The sequence below is a fragment of the Anarrhichthys ocellatus genome, unplaced genomic scaffold (genome assembly GCF_004355925.1).
Source record: "Anarrhichthys ocellatus isolate YVR2014 unplaced genomic scaffold, GSC_Weel_1.0 scaffold18, whole genome shotgun sequence".
Lineage (NCBI taxonomy): Eukaryota > Metazoa > Chordata > Actinopteri > Perciformes > Anarhichadidae > Anarrhichthys > Anarrhichthys ocellatus.
The window spans coordinates 3,344,644-3,370,823 of NW_022280048.1; the positions used below are offsets into that span (position 1 = coordinate 3,344,644).

General features: G+C 42.3%; 1 protein-coding gene across 1 annotated transcript in view; it reads left to right on the forward strand.

The window, feature by feature from the left end:
• Positions 1 to 26,180, forward strand: part of pcdh1a (protocadherin 1a) — an 84,396-nt gene that overhangs the window by 46,815 nt on the left and 11,401 nt on the right. Inside the window, exon 4 of the mRNA XM_031856876.1 lies at positions 15,854 to 16,073. Coding sequence (XP_031712736.1) covers positions 15,854 to 16,073 — 220 coding nt within the window. The remainder of the gene's footprint in view (positions 1 to 15,853; positions 16,074 to 26,180) is intronic.

Genomic DNA, 26,180 nt, shown 5'->3' on the forward strand with positions numbered 1-26,180 from the left:
GTTTCTCCGATTTTTCGTCTTGTTCATGCATATTAGAAGCGTTGTTCTCCACGAACCCATTTTTGATGTGGTGTTTATCAAGCGGCTTTTAGTGGTCAAATACGAAGAGGAAATGTGTCCTCAAGCAGCAGCAGCATGCAGCAGCAGCTCTGCGTATGAGTCAATCAATAATTCAGAGGAAAAAGGTATGACACTGATCTATACGCTCTCATGATTTATCAGCCTCGCGTCCACCCTCGTGATATTTCATGGATTCCTGTTGAAGGCGGATGAATAACGGCGTCCATTAAGACGGCCCCATTTTCAAAAGCGACACAGTTAATTAGTTGTGCTTATTTTGCGCTCATTCAACCGTCCCTATTCAGGTTGGAAGTCGGTGCGGTGAAAGTTATTAAAGGTGCAGAAAATCATTTGCCTTTTTTCCAATTCACTTTGCCCACCTCAGCTATTGAAATCTTGTCCAAGGGGCACTCCTACTGTCTGAAATTTAATCCGTTGCCTTTGGATTACAAATGTATTTTGTTTGACACTTAAATTCACCGCAGAGCTCGAGTTCTGTTGCCAGGCAACTCTGTTAAGGTGCACACAAAGGATCATTATAGATTTCTTGGGTCCAACCGTTAACTTGTACTTCTTTAAAACATATTGTACCGTTCTGTATCCATGATGAGGCTTGTGTTTGTTGTATTTCCCTATGCTCCCAGTATCTCTGACCCTCATGCATCCACTATCATATCAAGCTGTCAATTATTTTTATTCAGCTCCTTACAAAATCAGTCCTGCCAGTAAAATCACCAAGTTCGGGCTCAAGATTCTCTGCAGCACTATGAAAGTATCCAGTTGAGTGCTTCTTCTTATGCATCTATCAGACATATGTTTCTAACAGGAGATGACAGCATGGCCCACAGTATTTAAATGGTTCATGGTGCTTGTACTCTGATGGCTACGATTTGACATGATGAGCCATAAATATGTCAGATATGACTCAAATGAGCTCTGAAAGGATATGGCAATAGAGTATTCATTCTGGATATTCTGCTGTGGGGGCTCTTGTCTAAAGCCCATTGTGGAGCACTCACACCAACATTTCATCAGTAGATTAATCATATCTGTCGTCAATATCATACCATATCTGTATCAACTGTGTCTAGTGTGTTCCCGCACAGTATTATTAGAGTTGCAATGGGACTGTGACGAGCATTTCAATAATTCTGCTCCTATTTTTCGAGATGTTAAGATGAGAAATCTCTACGTTATATTAATAAAGTCAAAGCAGTTTGTTTGAAGTCTTAATAGGTGGTTTTTACTAGAGGTGTGAATCTTCACTGGCCTCATGATTAGATTAGGATTCAAGTGCATCGATGCATCCTCAATTTTTCTATATTAATGCACGTGGCTACTTTTTTTATCAATTATTACAAGCAGTCTCAACCTAATTTATTTTATTAAGAAAGTGCTTTCAAAAGTCAGACTACAACAGCAGTCTGGCTGCTCTTAGTGGATGGAGTCGGTGGCAGACTTGAGTATTGCCAAATATGCAATTTGCATCCTTTTTTGCTAACGAGAGCTTCATTGATAAGGTTTTCATTCGAATATTTTTATCAATAACTTCTACAGAAACATTGCGTGCAATAGCCCATCAGCTTCCAACTCCCTCTTTCCCTCTCTCTCTTAGTCCAATCGTAAAAATGTATTGAAAAAAGATAGGTGTATTCAGTCAACAAATAACCAACCAAATATGCTGCTTAGCCTTTGCCGGTTAGCCTTTCCAAAAACTACACCTGTATTAACCTGTGCCTGTAATAACCCGGCAGTCTAGCAGCAACCCTAACCGCGCCATCATTTACGTTCATATCACTGCAGTATACCAAAATCAGACATCTAGCATGGTGTTACTTTTTTCAAATATGCCACAGCCATGCAGTGCAGCGTAGAGAAAGCAAGAGAAAAAAAAAAGAAAGAGAGAGACGCAACAATCACAACAGGCATTGCATAGTTGAGTATCGTTCTGTAATCGGGGCCAACCAATATCCTGTTAAACAACCTTGTCATATCGCCCAAGCCTTATTACAATATTACAAGTGTGCTGCCATCTACAAAAACAATGTTTTCACACAGCGGCTTTAAGACACGCCACTTCCCCAATCCCCTACGGCATTTTACACTGCATGAATTAGCCTAGCGGCTAGCAGACATTTCCTTAATCATGGCTCCTCTGCTCTTACTTGGTTTAAGTCACTGCGTCTCCCGACAGAACACCACGGTTGAATTTCAGCCTGTGTGCAGGTTTTTTCAGCCTAACTTTTATTTTTTAAACAGCTCATACCAGCAGGGAGAGCAACAAGTTAGCGGACTGCCGAGAGTTTGATTGCCAGTCTCTCTCTCCGCTCTCACACACACAGAAATCAAAGCGGAGCAGAAGAGAAAAACAAGAGCGACAGTAAATGACAGCAAAACGCAGTAAATTATCTCGCACTGAGCTGAAATAAGAAAAAACCGAACTCCCAGTTATGTTCTGTCACTGCATCGATGCAGAAAAGTCAACATCCGCATCGCTCCTTGAAGTCCGCATGCTCCTTAGAATGGAGACATTTCCACACCTCTAGAAACCTATTGGAGCTTGGTGATACTGTACGTGCTGCGAATATATGCACGTCTGTACGTTGAAGACTTTGAGAGCGAGCCCTACCGTATTGGCTTCATCAGCAGGGCTTCTACTTTTTTTCCCGGTTGGAACTTGTAAGACATCTTTAGTTTGAAGCCTGCAGCGAGATCTTCGCTCAGTTGTGGACTGCCACTGCAGGAAAGCTGAAAGCAGGGCGGTGGGATGCAAAAAGGAGAAGCGAGTGGAGGTAGGGGTCTAGGAATGAGAAAGGCGGTAGGATTACATGTGCATGTCAAGTGGGCGATGAGACAGAGTGCAGGGACATGATACGTGTGTGTGTGTGTGAGTCTGTTTGCACTGTGATTGAGATGCACTCGGTGGATTACAGAGCTCTCCTCACAAAAACACGCTAACTCCTAAAAGGCCTCATAACACAGAGCAGCTCACTCAGTAATCTCTGCATCTGATGATTTTTGATATGTTGTTTTTCTGCCTCGTTTCACCGCACCGAGTCTCAATCCACGGGGCCTGCAGAAAGATCAATGTTGAGAACACGTCTTGGCTCGCAGTGGCTGGGCGCTTGTAGTCAGAGATGAAAAAGGTCACTATGAATCTAATCAAGCGTGATTTTTCCGTTTCTTGATAAGATGGAGGAGCATGAGGGCTCCCGATCCAGTCGTATCGAAAGGATAACTTTGAGTGCAAGAACGAGATGCAGACGCACTCCCCAAATCATCCAGCTCTGGGAATGTATTGCCAATCGGGACATCTCGGATGCAGGGTAACAAATCGAGACAAGCGAGACCATCAGAGGCGCTATTAATAGCATCACATACGTGTGCACGCACACTCCCGCGCTGAAACGCTGCATCGCACACTCTCGTGCACATATTACAGGAAAAAGAAGAAAAAAAAAAAGTTTTAAGTATGGTTGAAGGCTTTTTCATCCCTCTCCCCAATCCAATTATCTTCCAGTTCAAACAAATGGAAGTATATGCATGCTTCTCAGCCAGATTCTACAGCAATATAGATATTAACTCTGAGGATGGGAAGTTTGAGAGGCAATAAGGCACCCAGCAGGGAGTGGATATTGAGGATTAATTTTTCTCATGTCTGATTCTTTACTCCCCCCCCATTAGCCCATCTTCTTCTCTGTCTATCTTTCCCTTCTGACATTTTTAACTGCTGATATGTCTTTCAGAGAGACAGTTTGGTAGATGCTTATTTTACAGTACACTGCAGGAAACGGAAAAAATAAATAAATGAAAGCTAATTGACAATCCGCAAACTGCTATGGGTATACGTGATTCAAGAAGTACTAGAACATTTCAGTTGGTACATGATGTAAACCCTGTTCAATTGAGCTTCAAGCTCTTTGCTGACATGAGTACACTGACAGAGAGAGTATAATGGCCCACAGACAGCCATTAAGGTGTGGTGACTGTGCAGCTTCTGCTCTGGGCTTCAAAACTGTAAATATCGATTGCTTTCACAGGACTTGAAGCAACTGCTTGCAGGCTAAAAACAATGGAAAATGTTTTGTAAACTGCAAATATCAGCCGCAGTCCAGTCAGACAATGTTGTGGATGAATACGAGAAAAAAACAGATGTTCAGGTAGAAAATGATATTTAATTCAGTAGCATTTGGCCAATCAGTCCAAATGAGTGCGTTAGTTTGATCGCTTCTTTACCAACAGAATGTGGGGAGTCAGTCTATTGACTTTAATCATCCTTCTTTCTGTTTAAGTTTTGCCTTTAAATTCTGCTTGCCTTTAATTTAGTTTTGTTTAGTATTGCAGCTGTTGGAGATTGAATCGGAAACTTGCCCCAGGGACATTATTTAGACAGAAAATGTAGTGGCAATTGACCATTGGAGGGCTCAGAGCCCATACAGGCCAACAGACAGACAGATATCGTAAGTTGCAAAGCTGCCAAAGCGTCTACTCAGCAGCATTATGGAGCATGACCAGATGTGATCTGACAAACTATCGGGCCAATTCCAGACATTTATGTAGAACTTGATTTTCCGCGCTTTTTGGCACACAAAATCAGACTTCAAACTCCAAGCCCAGATGCTGGCTCGAGTTAGCCATGTTAGATCATTTATCGTTTGACCAAAATATTTAACTTGCAGTGCAGTGATAGGGGCCAGATTAGGATAAATTACATATCATAGTTGCGGTGAGAGCGGTCTGCTATCATAACCAATTAAATCAGCTCCTTTTTACTCCCGTTAAAAACAGTGAACTCAACACCATTGCAGCAGTGACTGTTTGTCACCAGAGGAGCTTGTGATGTTTGTGCTTCAGAGGTACAGAGTCACACGGTGCAAATTTATCCCACCTAAAATATCCTGCTGAGGTCAGGCGGTGTCATGTTTTAAGTTGAAAACCCCATTTCTGGAAGTATTAAAATCACTGTCACCATGTTGTTCATGTGTCATGATGTGAGTCCATAGTTACGGTGGGAGACGTCGCTTCTCACAACCGCATGATATCAAGACAACTTCTGCTATCTTTTCAATTGTTAAGTCATCATGAGGGTAATATCTCGTATATTATAGTGTGTATCTATATAAAAAGGAAACAGGCAAACATTACATTACAGTCATTTAGCAGACGCTTTTATCCAAAGCGACTTACAATTCAGAGTCTATCACATTTCTACACCGTAGGCACAGCTACGGGAGCAATTTTGGGGTTAAATGTCTTGCTCAAGGACACATCGACATGTGACTAGCAGAGCCGGAGTTCGAACCGCCGACCCTCTGATTGACAGACGGCCCTGCTATCCACTTAGCCACAATCGCCTCGAACATAGCATGCATAAAGGAGACTGTTGCCTGTAACCTTCTACACAGAACCACAGCCCAGCTCTCACCATAACACGGACAAAGACAAGTCTGTGTGCGGTAAATAGTACAAGGTTCTAATCGTCTGTCTACTTCCTGGAGTCTTTCCTGCTCCTCTCTTCCCCTGCATCGTGCTGGCCCTACTCCAAGGTACAATATAGTCACTCTGATTCACAACAGTTCTCCTCTAAATGCAACTGTTGTTACGGTCGCTGGAAATTAGGCTGCAAATATACTTTGGCCTCCAAGGGAGTGCTAATGGCCGGGTCTAAGGAGCAACTAAAATTAACTGAGTTTTATAGAGCTTAATCACTCAAAGAGCAGGCGGATGAAACTTTAAATCTGAATGAGTCGACCTGAATGTGAACCCTTTACATTGGGGAAATAAAGCAATACATGTCGCTAACGCAGTGCTTTATAGAGGATATTAGATCATGAAAACACAACACAACACAGCTGTATAAATGTCAATTTGAGTTCACGATCCCACAACTTATCAATCAGATAATTATAGAATTCACCAATATCTCAGTAAATGCCAACACATTATTTAAAGCCTGATGGGGAACGGAGGAACATGGTCAAATTTAACAGCCAGTCAGTTTTTAAAACCCAGAGCTGATATTATAAAACTTTTGTGGAGCATTATTAAAACTCTGTTACATTCAATGGTCAAAAGGTCGGACTCTTACAAGTGGAAAAATCATCTTCAGTCTAATCACCAATTTAGATCCACCTCTGTCATATTTTTGTGGAGTTTTGCTCTCCTGCTGTTTCACTTATTGAGCTGGCCATCTTAGTATTTGATCAAATCTTTTCTAACTTTAGCATCTTTTCTTTTCTTATTGCTTTCCATTATGGCAGAGAATAGCTGCTGTAGTACCTTTCTGTCTTTGCAGAATTTTCCTCTGACTCCCTTTCCTTGTTTTTCTCTCTATATTGTGTCCTCCATTCCTCCAACGTACTTCTTGCTTCTCTGTTAGGAGCGTTCATTACTTACCACAGTGTCTAGTAGCACACCGCTCGCGAACCCCCACATTTATTTTGGCCATATGAGCTGACATTAACATATATAGTCCCCACAGTTTAAAGACAGTGAGAGTGTCGGTATAAAGACATCACCATCTAACCCCTAAACCAATCAAATTTTTTAATCCTGTGCCCTTCCCAATTAAGTTCTACCACTGATCCTTTCTCTGGCTTCTCCCTCCCCCTCCAAATCTCTCATGACACCAAAGAATATTTCATTAGTGTTCCCCCATTCCATCATCTTCTTGCATTATGGCAGAAAAAAATACCAATTAATCAAAATATATTGCGTATTGTTCATCAAATCTGGCTCACTATATTAACTTAACAACATTAAAACTGCACCCACACGGACCTAAAGAAATGACTGTTCAGTAATGGATCAATTGTAATTTGACTGCAGCGCACACAAATGATGACTGGATGATTAGATGAGTAAACGAGGTGTTGAAACAATATCGCTATACTAAGAATGGCAGATATGTTATTTATATTCTTAATCCATACATTATATCAGCAAACTGTAGCTTAGAATCAGCAGTCAAGACTCCATTATGTTTATGTGGTCTAGGGTTTTGTGGTTATGTTCGCGTACACAAGTGCATTCACTAACCGATGCCATTAAACAAAGTACAGAACATCTGCACATAGTCTGTGCAAACAGAGGGGGCGAGAGTTCAACAATTTATGCTGCACAGACACAACTCTCACATTCTCAAACTCCTCTGTCAGAATAAGCGATGTCATGGCATTCCCCAAAATTACCAAATGGATGAAGGCAGCGGGAACACTTTGGTTCACACCCAAAGTACCCATCTTTCACAATAACCACATTTTCCAAGGAGCGCTGCACGGTGAGAGGAAGATTACTTTTTTTGGACTTTGATTTGTTTTTGACATTGTGTGTTGAGAACATTTTTCCGCTCTCATCATGAGTAATTTAGTTCAAACCGGGTCAGTGAGGGTGGGAGGTTCGTGTGTGTGTGGTAGCCGTGGCAGTGGGACAGCCAGGGTCATTGCCGGATGATGCCCCGCAGCTGACAGCAGTGAACCGACCAGAATCAGTTTCATACACTGACTTGAAATGTGTCCTGTAGTGAGAGGTGGTCTTGTAATGGGGAAAAACGAGAGATATCCATAGCTCATTGTGGGACAGAGGGGCTGACGGAGAGCTTTTTTGTCGAAGGGTGATGCATTCACACCAGCAGTCCCACGTCCTGTCATATGGAATGGCGTGAACGGTCAGATTTGTCATTAGATGTGGCAGCTATATTCACACATGGTGGGTCTTGCTGCAGTAATACTTGGTTTTACTGTGACAACATTATGGTATTTCAAGGCCAGTGCTCCCATTGAAATGAAATCCTCTGCGTAGGCCAAAAAAAAAAGGAAAAACTCCAGAATAGGCGGTGGCACGGACAGTGAAGAATGCGAATTCAGTCTTGCCTATCAAGACCATTACGGTCTATCTGATTGTTTTTTAATGCATTCAATCCGGCCTTTTTTCTCTCCATTTACAGTCCGCGAACAAAGGGACTTCTGGTCTTTATCCACCCCTCAAGCCCCACCCCTCCCCTGTCTGATCACTTCATCCTCCACCCAAACCCATGCTGACTCCTCTGCGCTCTTTCCCCCTCCCCGCCTCTCGCTTATGTTCCTCCCTCCCCCTCTCCAGCGTGTCCCCTAGTTTTCTGGTAGCTGTGTCTCTTTGATAATCCAAGACTCTTTGAAGACTCCAATTCCACGCTGCTTGCCTTGGAGCTATTGCACCTACAAAAACAACTGTGTGTGTGTGTGTGTGTGTGTGTGTGTGTGTGTGTGTGTGTGTGTGCCGTTAGAGAAAGAGGGAGAGAAGAGAGAGCAGTAGATGGGATAAGAATGGAGGACATAATGGTGGAATGGAAAATAAAAACAGTTCCATATGCATTTCCTTTGCAACGGCTTCAGTCTTTATGGTTTTATGCTCGCTGCATACACTGAGAGGTGCACTTCTTCATTGTCATATTTGTTGGTGCAGCTCATTTTTTCTCTCTGCCTTCAGAGGCAGCAGCTCATTGATTCCTGCATACACGCCCAAAAATGCCAGAGCCAGGATGTACTCACAGATTGTAACTAAATGGAAAATCCACGTCCCGCACTTCCCAACTCTCACAGGCTATAAGTTTACAAGCACATTTTGTATCTAGTTCTACAGTTAGAATAACAGAGAATGTGTATGCTATATGTTTACTATACACTAGTCTGCCACCTCTTCACAAAAAGCCGTTTGTCCTGTTGGATCTCAACTTTCTTTCTTCTTACTTCTCTCAGACGCTGCAGTGAGGTAAAGGAAATTAGTTGGCTGTACTTAAAATGGCACAGTAATCAAAATTAATCACTACGAAAGAAATGGTCTCCTCTCCACATCCCCTCCACTTTTTATTGCTGTCTCCTCCTCCTTCTCCTACCTCTGCGACTCTGTCTCTATTCCTCCATTGTTTCAGTCTCAATCTTTCGTCGCTCTTCCTCCATCTTCCGTCTCCAGCCCTACCTTTTTGTCTCTGTCATTCCGCCTCTCTTTGGCAGAGCAGCTTGCCATTGGGATTTAGACGAAATTGAATTGAATTATGAAGGAATTTCTCTGCAGCACGATTGGCATCATTTCCTCCACACAACAGAACATCATTCTCATATCTCTCAATGTGGGGGAATGAAAATAGGCCGTGCACCATTCTTTCTCTCATCCTTTTAAATTGAATTTTTCATATCACAGGGGCACTGAGACATCGGCCGTTTCCTTTAACATGGGCAGAAAACCCATTTCATAATATCTGAGAGACACATAGCTGTGATTCAATAGGAAAAGTCTGGCTTCCAGCTCCAGTACACATGCGATATACCTCAGGATTGATAAACAAGGCCACATAGGTTTCCTGCAGCTTGAAAAGTTGAGGGTATTCAAGTAGTAGAGTATACCATAGCTGTGTTTGGCTTCACAACCGGTTAAAAGCACCCTATTGTAAACTAAATGAAATGCAGCTTCCTCTCCCTCCATCTGTTTCTGTATGACATATATAGACATCCCATAACCTCGGAAGTTTTACCAGTTTGCTTTTATTACAAGGGAAATATACTGCACCCTTTACAGTAAGTGTGTTTGCATAGCAATGATTATGTTTAGCTGGTTATTATCCCCATTCGTGTGCCTTCTTCAAAAGGTAAGCAGCTCGGGCGCTTGTTGTACTTTGCTCCCTCCAACTGCAATTTGTGAATATTCAGCATGTTTCACTGGTCACAGTGACACCGTTTAAACAACACCTCTGTGTAATACAGATTTGAATGAGAACATTTGGCGACAAACTAACTGACAAATATGTAGGTAGCCATTGGACATTGAAAGTAAAATGGTATTTTATTTAAATCTAGTGTCGGGGTACTTGTTGGTTTCAGCTTTGCAATGAAATATAGAGGGACACATTTAGAATACTGCAATTAGCACTATTTATTTTCTTCCTACTCTACACCAATCTAGTGCATGTTTGTATTTGTCTCTGGGATTTAATGGATAACTGGATTGATTAAAACATTTATTTTTTTAATGATTAATTCATAAGAAATGATGCGATATTTGACTTTGATCCTGACATGTGTAGCAAGCAGACACAGTAGCATAAATGGAGATTCGATGAAAGTGTTATGAATGGAGTATCAACCACTTTGGCTTAAAATTCAGAGGTTAATGCCTCAAAGATTAAATGCTACCTCAAGCTTTGAACCTCAGGTTAGATGTACTATTATTTAAATTCACATCAAATGGAGGTACTTTTTCAGAAGAATCACCAGAGTACTATTCTACTATAATAATAATAACATCATCTCTTGAGTTATTTTTATATATATTTAATGTGCCTTGGTATTATGTTGATGTTCTGTTGTATCCCACTGCCACTGCACTATACGGATTGTCTGGTCCCACCATATGTACCAGCCATTAAGCCGCTACTTGCTGTGAAATGCAGTACGCCGGGGAATCATCTCTACAAGGTAGATAAAGTACAGACAATGCAGTCGCCAGCTTGATCACCGAATGTTCACATACAGATCAGTCAAAACACGAATGCAAACTTGGAAGCAGGAGACAGAGTTTCAAACACTGAATCTAACTCACCTGCGACTCTGCTGGAAGCTGCTCAAAATGTGGCAGAGGCGATGGAAAAGCTTTTTTTCTTTCCCCATCTGCATAAGTACCAGCAGCCCTGTGCACTAGCAATCAGCGAGACTTGGCTGGATGTCAAGGCACCTGACGGCAGAGCGGTGTCAGGTAGCTCCAGGGCTTTTCACAGTGGACCGGGAACTTGGTGCTACGTGAGAGCACAACAGCACTGGGGTCTGCCGTCCCATCAGGGGTTCAGTGGTGCAAATCAGCAATGGCAATATTGATGCTCCACATCACCAGCATCCTATCCTTGTTGCTCAGGCTCAGCCATTTGCCCAAGGAATCCCTTTTTTACTCCTTCATTGAAGCTGCAGGCAAATGCATTACTTTTTCTTATTTCAAATCCAATCTTTAGGACAGACTGCCCAGACTGTTATTTGCAAGTGATTAGATATAACCATTAACAATAACCCATCTGCGTCAGTTTGTTGTGGAAACGACATAGGCGTGAGCACATTCACAAACTGGTGCAGCTTTTTTTTCCAATACAGACACTAAACAGCAAGCCGCAGGCTGGGTGAATAATGGAGATGCATCCTCTCACTCTTCACACCATAGCAATATCTAGTCTCCGCGCAGGAGTCCTCCATCACACCAGACAACGTTAGTGACAGAGGTGGTTGATATATATGGTTTTTTTTGCAGCAGTCGCAGCCAGCTAACGGGGCTGATGTGACGTCACTGTTACTGTATGTGTGAAATTGCAGGTGGTGTAAAGGGCAATTTCTAAATCGGAGATCCAACCACCCACGAATGTGTTTTGAATCTGATTTGATAAATCAAATATTTATTTTGATGTCTCAGCCAAAAATCTGATACGGGCTCTCAGTCTCCACATAACCCAAAATTCCTCAAGCCTCAAGCTCACGATTGAACTCACACAGATCATCAGTTATCTGCTTCAGACTATGCCACTCCTTGTTTTGTTCTTTTCAAGCTTAGTCACAGTCTGCTGTGGTATTCCCTTGTTTTTAATATCTGATATATGGTCACCGGCGGATGCAGTTCAGAAGTTGTAAAATTCGGCAATAACTAAAGTGTGGTCTTTGTAATTCATGTGTGTGCGTGCCCATATTTTATATTGGCTTGTACAAATCCATTGGAGGATGAGAGGGAGAGCAGGTGTAGTGCTTATGAAGTCAAATGTCTTTTCTTCTTGTGTTTTTCGTATTGCACCAATGCTTCTTCAGTTAATTAACAATGAGTACGCTCAGCTTACATAACAACAGCAAACACAAGCACATCAAAAGGCTTGATTTACCTTTTCTCCTTGCTGCGCCTAAGAGTGCCTGAAGGATGTATATTTTCTGTGACGAGGCTTTTTAATATGACATGTTGTCGCCTGAAGATACAGAGAAGCACCCAGTTGGATGGCAATGTTTAGGCCGTTACATGTTGCATTGCCCACATAAAGAAGGATGAATCAATCACAATTAAGATATTTCTCTCTTCATGTAGATTTATACACCACCTTTGAAAATAAATATAAAAAGTTATTTAAATGGTTGAAACTGGAATAATAAAAAAATACAATACCCAAAACTAGAAGGCAATTTGGAAAAGATAAGGTTTGAGAGGTAATTAAAAATAGTTGTGAGCCAAACATTTTCAAGGTGTTTGTGTGCAAACTGTTCATGAATGTCATTCATACGTGGTACCTCATTCCAAGTCGACCACCTTTTTAAAATACCACTGTTGCGTAACTGCGAGGTTGCAGTCAGGAAATAAAGTCGAGTTTAGGAAAACAGTGCTCTTCTGTCATGTGCATTATGTCCAAGACGGCAAAGCAACACGATTGCAGCTCTAAGGTGATGGGGTAGATGGTGTGCAGATAATTGTAAGATCTATGGCTCTGAATGGCTTTAGGCAAGGAGGCAGACATACAGCAGCTGCCGTTCTCATTTTCACTCGTTATATGTCGTTGCAGAAAGCTGATTTGCCATTGTACAAAGGGCAATTGACGCAATTTATATAAAAAAACAGTGTACGTGATCACTTTTCATTTTACACTTGACCGTGAAACGCTGCACCTCGTCGTATCATTCATACAGTGATGAGTTAGAGAAATAATTACATTCATGTCTAACTGGCAGCTTCTCTCGCTGGCTTTTTGGCATATCAGCAGTGGAAATATTCAGTTTTGTATCCATATGTGGCTTGGAATTATTCTGAGGCAGTAGGTTGTAAATAATATTTCTAGCCAGCTGACAGAAAAAAAAAAGTGTCTCCAAAGGGCTAAAGGAGCTCTAGGTAGGGAGTGGATGATTGCTGTTTATTGCTACTTTGAAATGTGTCCTGGTAGCCTTGTAAAGACAGAATCTTGCTGTATCTCTCCATCTGCGTTGGGATTGTAATATAAGGCATATAAATGAGGCCATTTTAGCCCAATCTAAATGGGGCTATGAATTCAGATGTCATCGTAAATGTCCCCTCTTTCATTCTCAGCCCCATAGCTTCTTACTCCAACCACAATGCCCAAACAATCTCCATCTCCCGCCTCCAGTCTCCCAGAATCTAATCCTTCTGCTTGTCCCCTCCAGCCAAAGCGCCGTTCGTGTCTGCCTGACCAACTCCCCACTCCTGCTCAGCCTCCCCTTCCATGCTTCCGCCCTGCCGCATCCCTGCAGCCCCCAAGGCCTGGCAAAGGATTTGTGCTCTGACTAAAAGGAGAATCTATTTCCCCCCCCATCTCTGCAGCCTTAGCTAGTTATCATACCCAGGAAACATGCTGACTCTCTGGAGTGACGCCTTGAGGAGAAGTTTAAGCAAGAATCCATATTTAAACAACTAAATACCCCCTAACACTGAAATAGCCGTGGAGCCTCAGCGACCTCCGATCATATTTTTAAAAATGCACCTTTGAAATATATCATGGCGGTGACCCAGCTGTATGAGTCAGTAGCAACTTTATAGAAGTAACACAGAAACAACAGCAGACTAGCTCACTATTGTCTGGTGTAATGGATGAGTTCCCGATCCAAACCTCCTGTTAAATATGGTCTACTTTCACACTTTCTACTGTTGTATTGTAAGAATTTGAATAATATTAATCAATGTTATATACAGTCTTTGTGAGAAACGATAAACAGTGTGTTCTTATTTACTCACTCTGTATAGATTCACCAATCAAAGAGCATGTTTAATAGAGAGAAAACATATTTTCATCCACCAAAACTCTCATTGCCCTCTTTTTCCATGTGTGCACCAAGCATACAAATTACTATTACAAACAAAGATATTGAAAAGTCCTTTTGTTCTTATATTTTCTTTAGTTTCCATTAAATTCTAGCAATAGCAGAAAAGTCCAAGTCAGATTTCTTACAGCATAACATGTATGATTTATTGATGTAGCGATGTAGTAGCACTGCTGGGAGTAAAACTAAAAAAAAAAACATGCACCCCAGATCTCAAACAATCATTATATAGATGAAAGACCAAGAGATGCATCTGTGAAAGTGAGGGGAATGTGACTGCATGGCTGAGATGATGGGGAGATGAACAGCTTTCTGGAAACATTTTGAAGCCCACTAACGGTATTAAGAACACAGTGTTGATAGCACTTACCTGAGCCCTAAAAGCATTTCTCAATATCTGGTGTGTGTGTGTGTGTGTGTGTGTACTAAAAGGCTGATGGTTCCAATGATTTCCAGCATGGACTTGTTTGCCAGAAAGGTGGTCGAATGGTAGAAAGCACAGACCCGTGGTATTGATCTGGGCCGACTCGTGCAGCAGAGGCAGCCCCGTTCTGCTGTATCAGTGCTTTCCTGACTTTTACGAGAGGTGCTCGTGTGCGGGGGCGGGGGGGGGAGAGCGCGCTTGCACGTGCGCCGCAAAGAGTCATCTTTCTGTTTTGGATCGGTGGCAAGTAGCCATTAGTAAACTGATCCTTGGAAGAGGAAATTTAATGGTCTCCTAACTGTATTTACAAGCCATTCAATTTGATAAAGGGTGTGATGTTGAATGATTTATTATTTGCCGCTCTGCTCCTCTTCAAGCTATCGAATTCTGGATTTCATCAGTATTTGTATTCCTTCATTTACTCTTTTTATAATATCTCATCAGTATAACAGCGAATGCCGATCTGACGATATATTGCAACGCTGGTAAAATAGTGACTGTCAGTATCTGCATTTCCAAAGCTCTGTTTTGGTCTTTTTGTTAGCCTTGTTAAGATCTTCTCGGGATTCCTTTTTTTTAGTTAAACTGCAGAAATATTGTCTAGCTTTCTACACGGTTAAACATCAATATTCAAATATGGAGATAGGAAGAAACTCACTAGGGCTACTGATTAGTGTACCAATCATTGTCATCAGAATTAATTTGGCAGTGGAAGATTTAGAAAAATGAAACTTTTGTCAGACCAATGATGATAATAACAAGCAAAGCTAATTATTTTCACATTAAATCTATATGACAGTTTTCTTCATAATATATATGCTATTTTTTGTGTCTGATTGTATAAATGGTTGACAATAATACACGTCATTTGTACATTGTTCATTTTGAGCTCTTGTTATGAAGGACAACAGCTATAGCAGCAAATCTGTACCTTGAGGTCTAAACCTATGCTATTTCATTTTCTTAGATGAGGAGTTTTACATCACGTACAGCATTAAAATGCCAGGATTCTTGAAGAAAACTAAACTAAACAAGTTCTTGCAAAGTGCATCAACGTATTCGTTATTTACGGCATACACATCGATCATGCATTGCAAATACAGGACAGTATCATACAGCATATTCAAACACGTGTCCCATATTTAGCTGTTTAAATGTTGGAGTATAGTATGTGGTATCTCCAAAGTGTATGTATTCAAAATGTATTCTGCTGCTGCTAATTTGCACACTCATTATTAAAGTCTGTAACCTCACTCTGTTCATATATTTCTACCTTATATAATCTGCAGAATAATAACAGTGCAAAAGACTGTTTAATATTTAAGAGTGTTTAATATTTAATACTATTTTTTCGACTTTAGAAGAGTGAACTTTATGAGGCCAGCACAATTCAGGCGGTAGTCTTAAATGGTGGAGTTCTGAGCTGTAACTGTTACCATACAACCTGCTGAGTGTCTCCATGGAAGCATCAAACGAGAGGCGGAGTGCAGTTGAAAAAAAAAACTGCTTTCCTTGTGTCGAATATATTCATTTGTTTGCCTCTCTGTTTTTTCAGCACCCCCATCGGCGAGTGACCTTCTCCACCGCCAACCCCGTGCAGGACCTGCAGGACGCCTCTCAGCACAGCTACTATGACAGCGGCTTGGAGGATTCGGAGACTCCCAGCAGCAAGTCGTCGTCTGGTCCTCGCATTGCACCCCTGACCCTGCCTGAGGACCACTACGAGAGGACCACTCCAGATGGCAGCATTGGAGAGACCGAGCACCCTGAAAATGGTACGCTGACAATCCCCCTCTGTTCTGTCCTATTCCCCATGAATATGCATTTAAATGTAAATTACTCTAATAGGCTCTTTTTGTGTGTGTTTGGTTGTTTTGGTTTTTTTTTTGCGATGGAGACATTTGTGGGAGATTTGTTGTTGTTGCTCTGTGGCCATTTTAGAGTGGAAACGCTGTGGCACCCGTGACGTTGACTTGCTGTGTTTGTCGATGACTGTGTGAAATGTTATTGGTTTTTAAGCAGACTTGTGCTTGTGTAGGCGGGTGTGTGGGTTTACATAAGTGTGTGTGTATGGGGGGGGGGGATCAGGGCTGGAGTTAGTGGTGCCTCCATCCTCCTCATCAGCAGGTCCACTGTCAGACATCCTTAATGACCCTCTCTCACAAGTGTGCTAATTAAAAAGCCCAACTAATGGAGCATTTGCCCTCTAAATAAATTTGAACCATGACATCTGTGCAGACAGCACTGTTTACTCTGAGCATTTCCTTGCCGCAAGCTGGACCCATGCTACACTCTGCAGCTTACTGTAGGTGTGCAGGAGCCATCATTTCTGCTCACAGTAATCAATCCACGGGCTGAACAGCAATGGTCTCAGCATAGGCCTACATAAAACATACAAAATCATAACCGATGCTGTCACTGATATTTTGTGAACTGTGTATCGTTAAATTAATCTTGCCACCTTGAGCTGCCAAGCATAATCCATTACCCGTCTTGTAACGTGCTATGATAAGTGATTCACATGGTGCGTTTCCAGTCATTGTAGTATATGGCATTGTACTGCTCTCCGGATCATAGACTTTTACATGGCGATGGTCTCGGCCTTCTGCTTATATTTCTATTTCATTAGCCTGTTGTGGTTTCAAGAGTGTGTGTATGCGGTTCTGCTTTTTGTGCACACGGATTTTAAGGCTAAGTAATAAAAGGCTTTTACTGCGCTGTTCAAAATGGGGGCATGTATCAGCAAAGACTTGATAGAGCTGTTGATCAGCATTGACAGTCACTTTGTCACAGTGTCAGGGAAAAAAGACACAGATGTACCTCTTGTCAATGGGGCTGTACATCCTGAGAGTGGAGAGAGATTCTGGGGGGGGGGGGGGGGTTTCAGCGAGGAAAAGAAACTATTTCAATCTCAAGCACTCCCGGTTGCAAAACGTTGCAGGATCAAAGGCTAAGATGTGTCACCGTCACGCCAAAACGGCAGATGACAAAGTTCTGTTATTAGTGTAGGAGTGTAGTTGTGTTGTGATGCATTGCCTCTTTGCTAGACAATCATGTTGGATCTCATTAGCTAGCTTATTCATCTGTATTGCAAATGTTTATTGTTTATTTATTTATGTCAATTAGTGACACCATTATTCAAGGATAGGAGGGGGTGTTGGGTGTGCAGGAATAGGACAAGTCCCGCCCATAGCGTAGTTCCCTGCGGCTCTACAGAGGTCAGAAATTGCTTAGCATCCCGGTTAATAGATATAATTAGTCACCCATGTACAGGCTGTTTACAGCCCATGTGCCAACAGTTGACTATTTCCGTTTGCTCTTTGCACTTCGGATGTGTAATTTGTGCATTTTCATTTTTCTTATTGTTGCTATTGTTGTAGCTGATTATTGTGTTTCTCCCATCTGCAGAAAAACAGGTTTTGTCCGACGGGGTGTTCTTTGTTGTCAACAGTAGGAGAGCAAGATTGTGAGTGGAGCAGAATGAAAAGATGGCACAAGATGGGAGGAGATGTTAGATTGTGGCAGGGAGCGGGGACTAAGAGTGTCTGACAAGGAGGCAAAGCCCATAGGATGAGCACATAGGACAGGGAGATGCGAAGATGAACTGCTAACCAAGGATAGACCTAATTAAAATGAGATTCCCACTTCAGGGAGATAACAAAGAGCCCACATAAAATGAAGGATTAGACAGAAAAATCAAACGAGACGGAGGAATTCCTCCCCAGCTCCACCTGAATGGTGACGTGAAGTCTTTTTTTAAGCGTTTGAGTGACAGCGTGACAGGTTGTACTGGTGCAGAGCTTTGTTCATTGCAGCAGAGATGACTGACAGGCTAAAAATGGGGAGGTGAGCGTGATGTGTCACTCCATTTAAGTTGGATAAAACGCAATATATGAACCCAAAGATCTGTCAGCCTTTGCATCACTGGGCCCCGGAAATATTAACATGGATGTGTGTTTTGTTGTACAAGTTGAACTTTGACAGTGGTGAATCTACATTGTGAGTGTCGACGGTCTGCAGTGGAGAATGATGTAGTTCATGATCTATTTTAGATCAGCTTTTGGAAATGATACGGTATTTGTCTTGTATTAGCCTGGGCTTGGCGGGCATTCCAGTGTATCTCAGTCCATGCAGTTTCCTTTACTCAAGACCAGGCTGCAACCTCCGGTTCTGAAAAGTGATGCCAATGCAGAAGTGTCTTCAACTTGTGTTCTCTCTTCTAGCATCAGGGGGCAACTCCTCTGTTTGTATGGAAGTTTATGAGGAACTGACTCCACTTCTCACTTGATTTGTTACCTCAGTAAACATTTTGGCATGAGTTTATGGTCTCAATCGCTAGTTTAAAATCTTCTTTCATACATCATGATGTTCATTTAGTAAGTGATGGTCCATTTAGAGAAAAATACATGACAAAGCAGGGTATGCTTTAGGGTGGGGCTAACTTGTGATTGACAGGTCACTACCAGAGATATATTCGGCATCTCTACGCTACTCCTCTGCAGTCCAAACATGGTAACTTCCTTTCACTGGTTCCATGAAAGCAAGATGGCGACAGCCGCAATCCAAGATGGCGATGGCCAAATTGCTTAACTCGAAGCTTCAAAACCACAGTCCACAAACGTAGATTATGTAATATATAATGTTGTTCTATGTCTTTTGAAGATCCTTGCAGACTGAAGTCATATGACCTTGGTTGGATTGGATTGGGTTGGGTGACAGAGAGGAAGGAGAGTGTGGTCTGGGACATCACCATATCCCCTCGTGGTTCTAAGCTTTGGAATTAAGAGAAGATTCAAACTACAGTAATAACATTTCTAATATATGATATGTATATGCTGCTTGATCGGCAGCAACTCATTTCTCGAGTTTCTTTTTCCGTATGCCTGAGCAGCTGCTCCCGTTTTGTTTTTTTTCCTAATTCTTGTCTTCAGGCTGTGTTAGAGCGCACTCCATTTCAGTTTCCCCATGTGTATTTTACACTCTCATGTTCACACGTGTGGCGTGCACATCGCTCAACTGTTGGTTAATCTCGTCGGAAATGTTTATCCATCGGTTACGTGTTGTGCACCTGCACGCATGTATGTATTTGTTTGCATTAGAGTGTGTTGCCTCACACCCCGAATCTCTAAATCACTTTGATTACAGTGCTATTTTACATTAATAGACTCTCATCATAATCACTGAGCTCTTTAAGTCTTTTTAAATTGATTACTTCAGACATCACGAACATTGCTTATCTTGTGTGCCTGCTCGCTGTCAAGATGTACGATTTGTCCTCCATAGTGAAATCAGAGGAAGACCGAGGACCGGTCTCTGTCTGTCCCATGTGTCCATCCACCGTGTGTCAGGCAATCAGATTCTGATTAGTGGTCAAATCAAAGTGATTTACCTGGTGTGCCTAACAATCGGGAGGTCCCCCCTACCTTGTTAATGTTTTGCAGTATGAATAATAAGTATTGCTGGGCATAGTAAGCTTTCGTAAGACATTTTAGTGACAATTGCATGTGACAAATCATTTCTTTAAATATGTTTCCTGACACCTGAGCCAGAGCTGACGCTGAACATTTTTAATCTTTAATGCGTGAGTTGACCCTGTCAGATTTTGTTTCACATAGTTTCTCACGTTGTATATCATAACAAAAAAAATTGCCAGGTTTCTTTTAATCTACATCAACCCAAGCCATTGAGCATTTTGAGCCTCAGCACACACCTGGAGTCACACAACACATCACTGAAATTATTTAACCTCCTGCCGCCAAAGAACCCTGTGCGTTAGTCATCCAGGACCCTCGATGGGCCTCTTCTCTCTTCTTGGGACACGAGTTTGACCGGCAATCTCATCATGTCCAGTCCAACCTAGACAACAATCACTCTTCCGGGGATCAGTGGTTAGGCATCTTGGCTGTGATATGAGGGTTAGCACCGATAGGACACAGGTGGATTGAAGACCAGCGCATACACACACACACAACAATAACTCAACTGACCACAGATGGAGGAATTTTAATGTGGCCGCTTGTCCAGCGTGAGGTCTCCCTGTGTCTTCCTCTGAGCGGACTCACTGCCATATGTGCTATTGAGAGGGCTGAGATGAAATAGAGTAAATGGCGTTTGCATGATAGTGAAGTTCTTTCATAATGCTGTCTGACTTTCCCGCCTCAGATCTCTCCGCCGATGCATGTGGCGTCGTATGTTTGTTCTTTTTGAACTCCTGTCGGGGATTTTCCTCTGCTTTCACTGCTTGCCATATCAGTATCATACAGGTTTAGCCATCACTGCTTTAACATCATGCATTCCCTGTGAATATACGGTGTGGGGCTCGCGTGTGCACAAAGCAAGGGAAACATTTCGATCAAAGCAAAGATGTTGGAGGAAGGCGATGTGCAGACAGAGAGGCAGATCGTCAGCATGTTGGGGCTTGTTTGTCCTATAAGTGTCAGTTTGGGCCCCTGCCCGGGTGCCAGCAGTGCCGAAGCAGGGGTGTGGGTTTCCTCCGACAGATGTCATTGTGCCCCGTCAAGAGGCCCCTGCCCGTTGTACTATGGAGTGAAGCAGAGCATTTCAGCCGGGACCAGCACAGTGGCCGATGCCAGCCACTGCTGGAACTACCACCACACGAGCAGGGACGGGTCATGGGACTGGCAGTTTTGTGGAAGCTTCTTTGGAGACTAAAAGTCCGACAAGTGGTCCCCTGAGGCAAGTTGTCATGAGTAATATGCCTACAATCCAGAGCTCATTCTAGCACACGCATTATGCTCTGCTCACATCAGCCGCCGCTATTTGTTAACCCCCCCCCCACCACAATTGTTTGTAATTTTATTTTAGAGCAAATAGGTCACTGGAAGAGCATTACTGGAGCAGAATTAAACTCCATGACACCATGCACAATGGTTAACTACAGCCCTTTAACAAATGACTTTATGGGAGAATGCAGCTGAATCCAAAATGGAACTGATGATGTGTCAACACGTCACAGTTTGGAATGTGTCTAGATTTCCCTTCGCCCAATTTGAACCTGGAAATGTGCTTTCGCTCGTGTGGTCACTAACAATGAGACCGACACACTCATCCCAAAGTTTGGCCGCACACATTACAGTGTTTGTCAAATGACTGCAGACAGGCCAGACCTTTGAACAGGGGCCATGTGAGAGAAAGGACATGGTACCACAGCTCTGACCATTAACTGTAGCAGAGTACGTAATTGGCTTAATGTCTTGTGAACTGACATATTATTCTCTGGCAGAGATTGCAGCAACATGTGAAATCCAAGTCCCATTATTCCAATAAATCTACCACTTGCATTCAATTTCATGCTACCTCCTTTTACACATTAACGTGATTTCTCTGTAGTTTCATCACTGTGTCCTGGAAGATTTTGTGATAATAGCATGTTTTTGTGATAACCTGAAAGTTATTTAAGCTGTTCTTCTCACAGTTTTAATATGTGCCGTAAGTAGGATTTTTTAAACTCCCTTTAGAGGAGAAAACACTGAAAAACTGAGAAATTGATGTTTAAATACTAAAAATGTTTATTTAAATGTTTAAATAGTAAAGAAGAAGAAAGCAATAATCATAATTGTTTCAGTAGAAGGCTCCTGGAACATTTTCTCGGGACCGATTCCCAGTCCTCTTCGTTTTAATTGAGATCTGCACAAGCTGCTCAGCTCTTATCCACATGTAGCCTACATAACATGGATGAAAAAACCCAGAAAAAACAGATGAGTGTTCTGAATTATGCGCAGAAAGAAAAGTCCACACATATAAGCACACATTAGGTCCCATAAATAGTGCTTTTAACACCATGCTGCCACTGAAAATGTCCAGTTTTAGCACTAAGCTTGTAAAATGAATGAGTGAGCCAGTATGCCTAAGCCAGTATCCCTAAGCTTTAGATGTGCTCATGTATTACTCTAACAAAAGTGGATGGCTCTCTGTACTTAGGCAAAAATTGGATAGCACGCTGCCTGCTCTTGCTACGCCAGTGAGTCTGGGCAACGGCATGCTGAAGCAGCAGCTTTGGGGGTGGTAATGTGCGTGCAAACGCAGGGCTTGAAAGTACAAGTTTATAAAGACACATGGAGAAAAATGTCTTAATTAGCCTGGTGTAGCTCGTGGCTATAAGAGACACTCCTTTTAGCTGAGTGTCCACTGGCAGGTCCATGGGACCCCGAGTTGAAACTTTAAGGATAATTATGGAGGCAGAAATAGGAAGTGGCGGTAGAGCTCTGTTGCTCTCAGTGGGTCTTACCCAGACTCACCCCAGATGTGATTCGTAGAGCAGGTAGAGCGCTGTGCATCGGGGAGGGGATGCTGGCTCGGGGCCACATCCACTTCAACCTCAGTTGGTCGGGCAGCTCAAGCCGGCATCAGAGAAAGGCCCCGGGGGGTCATCTCTCCATCATAGTGTGATGGGGAACGAGAGCCGCTGAACCTCCCTCTAACTAGTGTTCTGCCCTTCAGTGATGGATGGCACTTGAGGGACTGGAATTGTACTGTATGGGTCTCTGACATGCATTTCTGTATTTCCAGTGAGTTACATAGGAATGGAGTCGCTCTCGCTTTGAGGCGTTCTCACAGTCATTTGAGGATATCCCAGAATTCACTGCAGTTCAAGGACCTTACAAACCAATGAGGACTACATCCAGTGAAACTAAAGAAGTCCTCTCTACACTAAATGGAAACCAGCAGTGCTTATTTTTTTCTTCACAAATTGAAATATCCTCCAGGTGTAAGGATCAATTCATAATTTGCAGTTTTGTGTTAACACGGTATATCATGCAGTCAATATTTCACGTGCCTTAAGCTAAAGAGAAAATAATTGAATCTGTCTTGCTCAACCCCCATGGCCAAGCATGTATCAGTGTTTTGCATTTAATGTGACATTAAACGTCACATACACAGATGCAAACACACATTTGGCTTTTAAAAGTCACTTTAAAAGTCACGTTCTGGCACATCCCTATCCCTATTCTCAAGACAGAAGTAGAGTAATTGAGACAGAATTTAGCATGATGATGTGGCTCATTTCCATCATTTCTGCTGGATCTCTGCTCTAATTAGAGAGCGCAGTATTCACTGTAAGACTGTGACTGGTTCCAAACTACAGAGCTACAACAGAGACATGTAGATCCTAACGCAATTCCTTGGTCACCACCAAAGGTCCGTTTTATTTAAAGCAATTATACGATTTTGTTCACTTTCCCCGTGGCTATCTCCCTCTCAGATGGTCATGTTGCAAGGGTCCCAACACTTGTCACTCATCATGATGAGCTGTCTACTTTGAAACAGTATCTAGCCTGGAGATGAGGTACCCATCAAACACGCAGCCACCACAGGCACTGAAAAAACAGATGGCGAGTGCAGCCACTTTAATGAAAAAAAAGCGACAGCAATGTTTACTGTTGTTGTGCATTTGCTCGGTGTCTCTTTTGTGTCCTGCTCTTCCTGCTTTCCCACTTTATTGTTGTTATTGCTATGGCTCCCTTGCACTTGATCGCCCCAATTTAGCTCGCCACGAGCTACATTCACATGGCACAAAGGCATAGCGGATATGCCCAACATTATTAAAAAATCTCATTGAGAAGTCTCCACATTTCAGCCGTGCACACCCAGGGTCACAGACAGAACCCAGGCTGCTACGCCGTTTACTTGACCCAATTTACCCATCGGTTCATTCAATTTTAATTTTTTGTAGTGGATGTCCTGTCTGTTTATGTTATTTTAATGTGATGAAACATTTATATTGCTGTTTTAATGCCCCTTTAATACACAAGACAGCACTGAAGTGCAGGTTTGGTCTTCGTTCAATTAACCGAAACACACTTGGCCTCCCAGATACGCACAAGCGTTCCCCCCTCTCCCCCACATTTACTCGAATAGCAATTCAACTGTGTTATTGCGTGAGATTGTTATTTTTGTTGGAGGGGTTCAACGACATCAAAGGACACGAACATTGACCCGTCTTCGTCATGTCGAAGCTTCTAAAAGTCCATCAAACAAATGCAGCCGAACGCAGTGGATCAGTGAGGAACAACAGGGGAGGGTGGAATCACGCTGGCCTAAAAAGCCGATATGATGACCCCCCCGCTGCCTTGTGTGCTTTGGGTTTCTCTTTAAGTCCATATTTAAAGACATCAATTTGCAGTTTCCTTTTAATAATTATTTATTCAATCATGTTCTTGATTCAATGTGAGTTCCCCCCCCTCACTTGCATTAATCAAAGCCTTGTCAGAGAAGCTATACCGCCTGGCAGAGGGTATAGACGGGTAGAGCACCATTGGGAAATTGCTGCTGTTCTTTTCCTTTCGCCTCTCTGCGACACAAAAGGCAATTTTCATATTTCCTCATGTTATGAAATTTGAATTGTCCTGCTCCAAACACATGGCCGTATTGTTCAGAGAATTGCGGGTGCAAGGCCTTCCATCCGACTGTTTTAGTATTTTTTTTTTTTTACTCTCCCAGATAATTGTCAGTCATGCAGCGACTCTCTACAGTAAATGGTCAAATAAAGCTCTGCCTCTCCAGGGTTGTTATTTAACCGCCGCATGGGCCGCTGACATGATTCTAAAGAACCGATTTTGTGAGATTATGTTGGTGTTTGTCCATACTTGCCATTAAAATGATGCGTCTCCTGTGACTGTGATAATAATAATAACAGATTAAAAATAATACAGTTATCTCTTTATATCGTGTGGGCTGATGTATGCATTTTGCCCGGAATGCACTCAGACTACATAGCACTCTGATAGCGACCCGAGGCTGACCACTTGGGCTCTGGTTTGAGGATATGATGCATTCCTGGAACCTCCCTTGGCCGTAGGCGAGGCTATGGAGCACACAAGACATGGAAAAATGTTGAGAACGACACTACAGAGTAAAACAACTCTTTCAAAGGGTGTTCCTCGTTTAATTTCTAATTTCTATTGTCAGCATACGTTAGCTCTCCCTAGTTAACTGTCGATGTCTCACGCTGACTTTGGAAATCAAAGGGCAGAATTAGCAAAGAGATAACATCTTGATCGAAAAGGGGGAAGGAAAACAACAACAAACGGTTCATGGAAGACATCCGTTTTACATGTCAATAGGATCAATGAGGGAAAGATACTGAGCATCAAAGCGGTGCATAGGAATTAACTCCAGGTGTCCAGCGAGGAAAACAATTCCCTCTTTGATAATTAGAGCTGTAGATCACATATAAGGAAGACTTTGATTTTAGTATTGATGAAAAGAAAATTGCAGATGAGTTGAACGCACATTATTTAGTGTGATTTGAACTTAGAAACAGTAGAATGCAGTCAACATATTGGGACATTTCTCACCTCTCTCTTGGTGGTAATACAATATAAAAGAATATTCTACTAAGATCAAGAAAAGCTACTTTGTAATGTGTTAAATGGAGGCTGTTAAAGGCTCTTATTATGTGGGCGGCAAATAAAAACAGTAACATATTGCGACCTGAGTAGAAAAGCCCATTACTGCAAGTGTTGCTAGGAAAACTCGGTTCAAGAAAATAAACCGAAATGCCTAAATGCAACGGACATTTTAAAAGTGAGACTGAGTGTTTCCCTTTTCTGCTGTTGCAAAATGAAACATCACCTACCTGCTGGTATGAGGCCATGGAGCGCTGCCACTGTTGCGAGGAAGGGCCATAGAGTGCAAATGTGAAAGCCTAAAGCAGGAAGAAAGCTTCAAAGGCAGGGACCAAGAAAGAGACATTCAGACAAGGAGAAGAAAGAAGGTTTGGCTGTGAGACAGGAATAGACAAGTGACTCTTCAAGTAAATGTCACACAGTAATCAGGGAAGGGTTGGGCAATAAAACGGTCCGTCTAATTATCGTGAAAATAGTTTTCATTAAATCCGTCATAAACTTCATAAAAAAAAA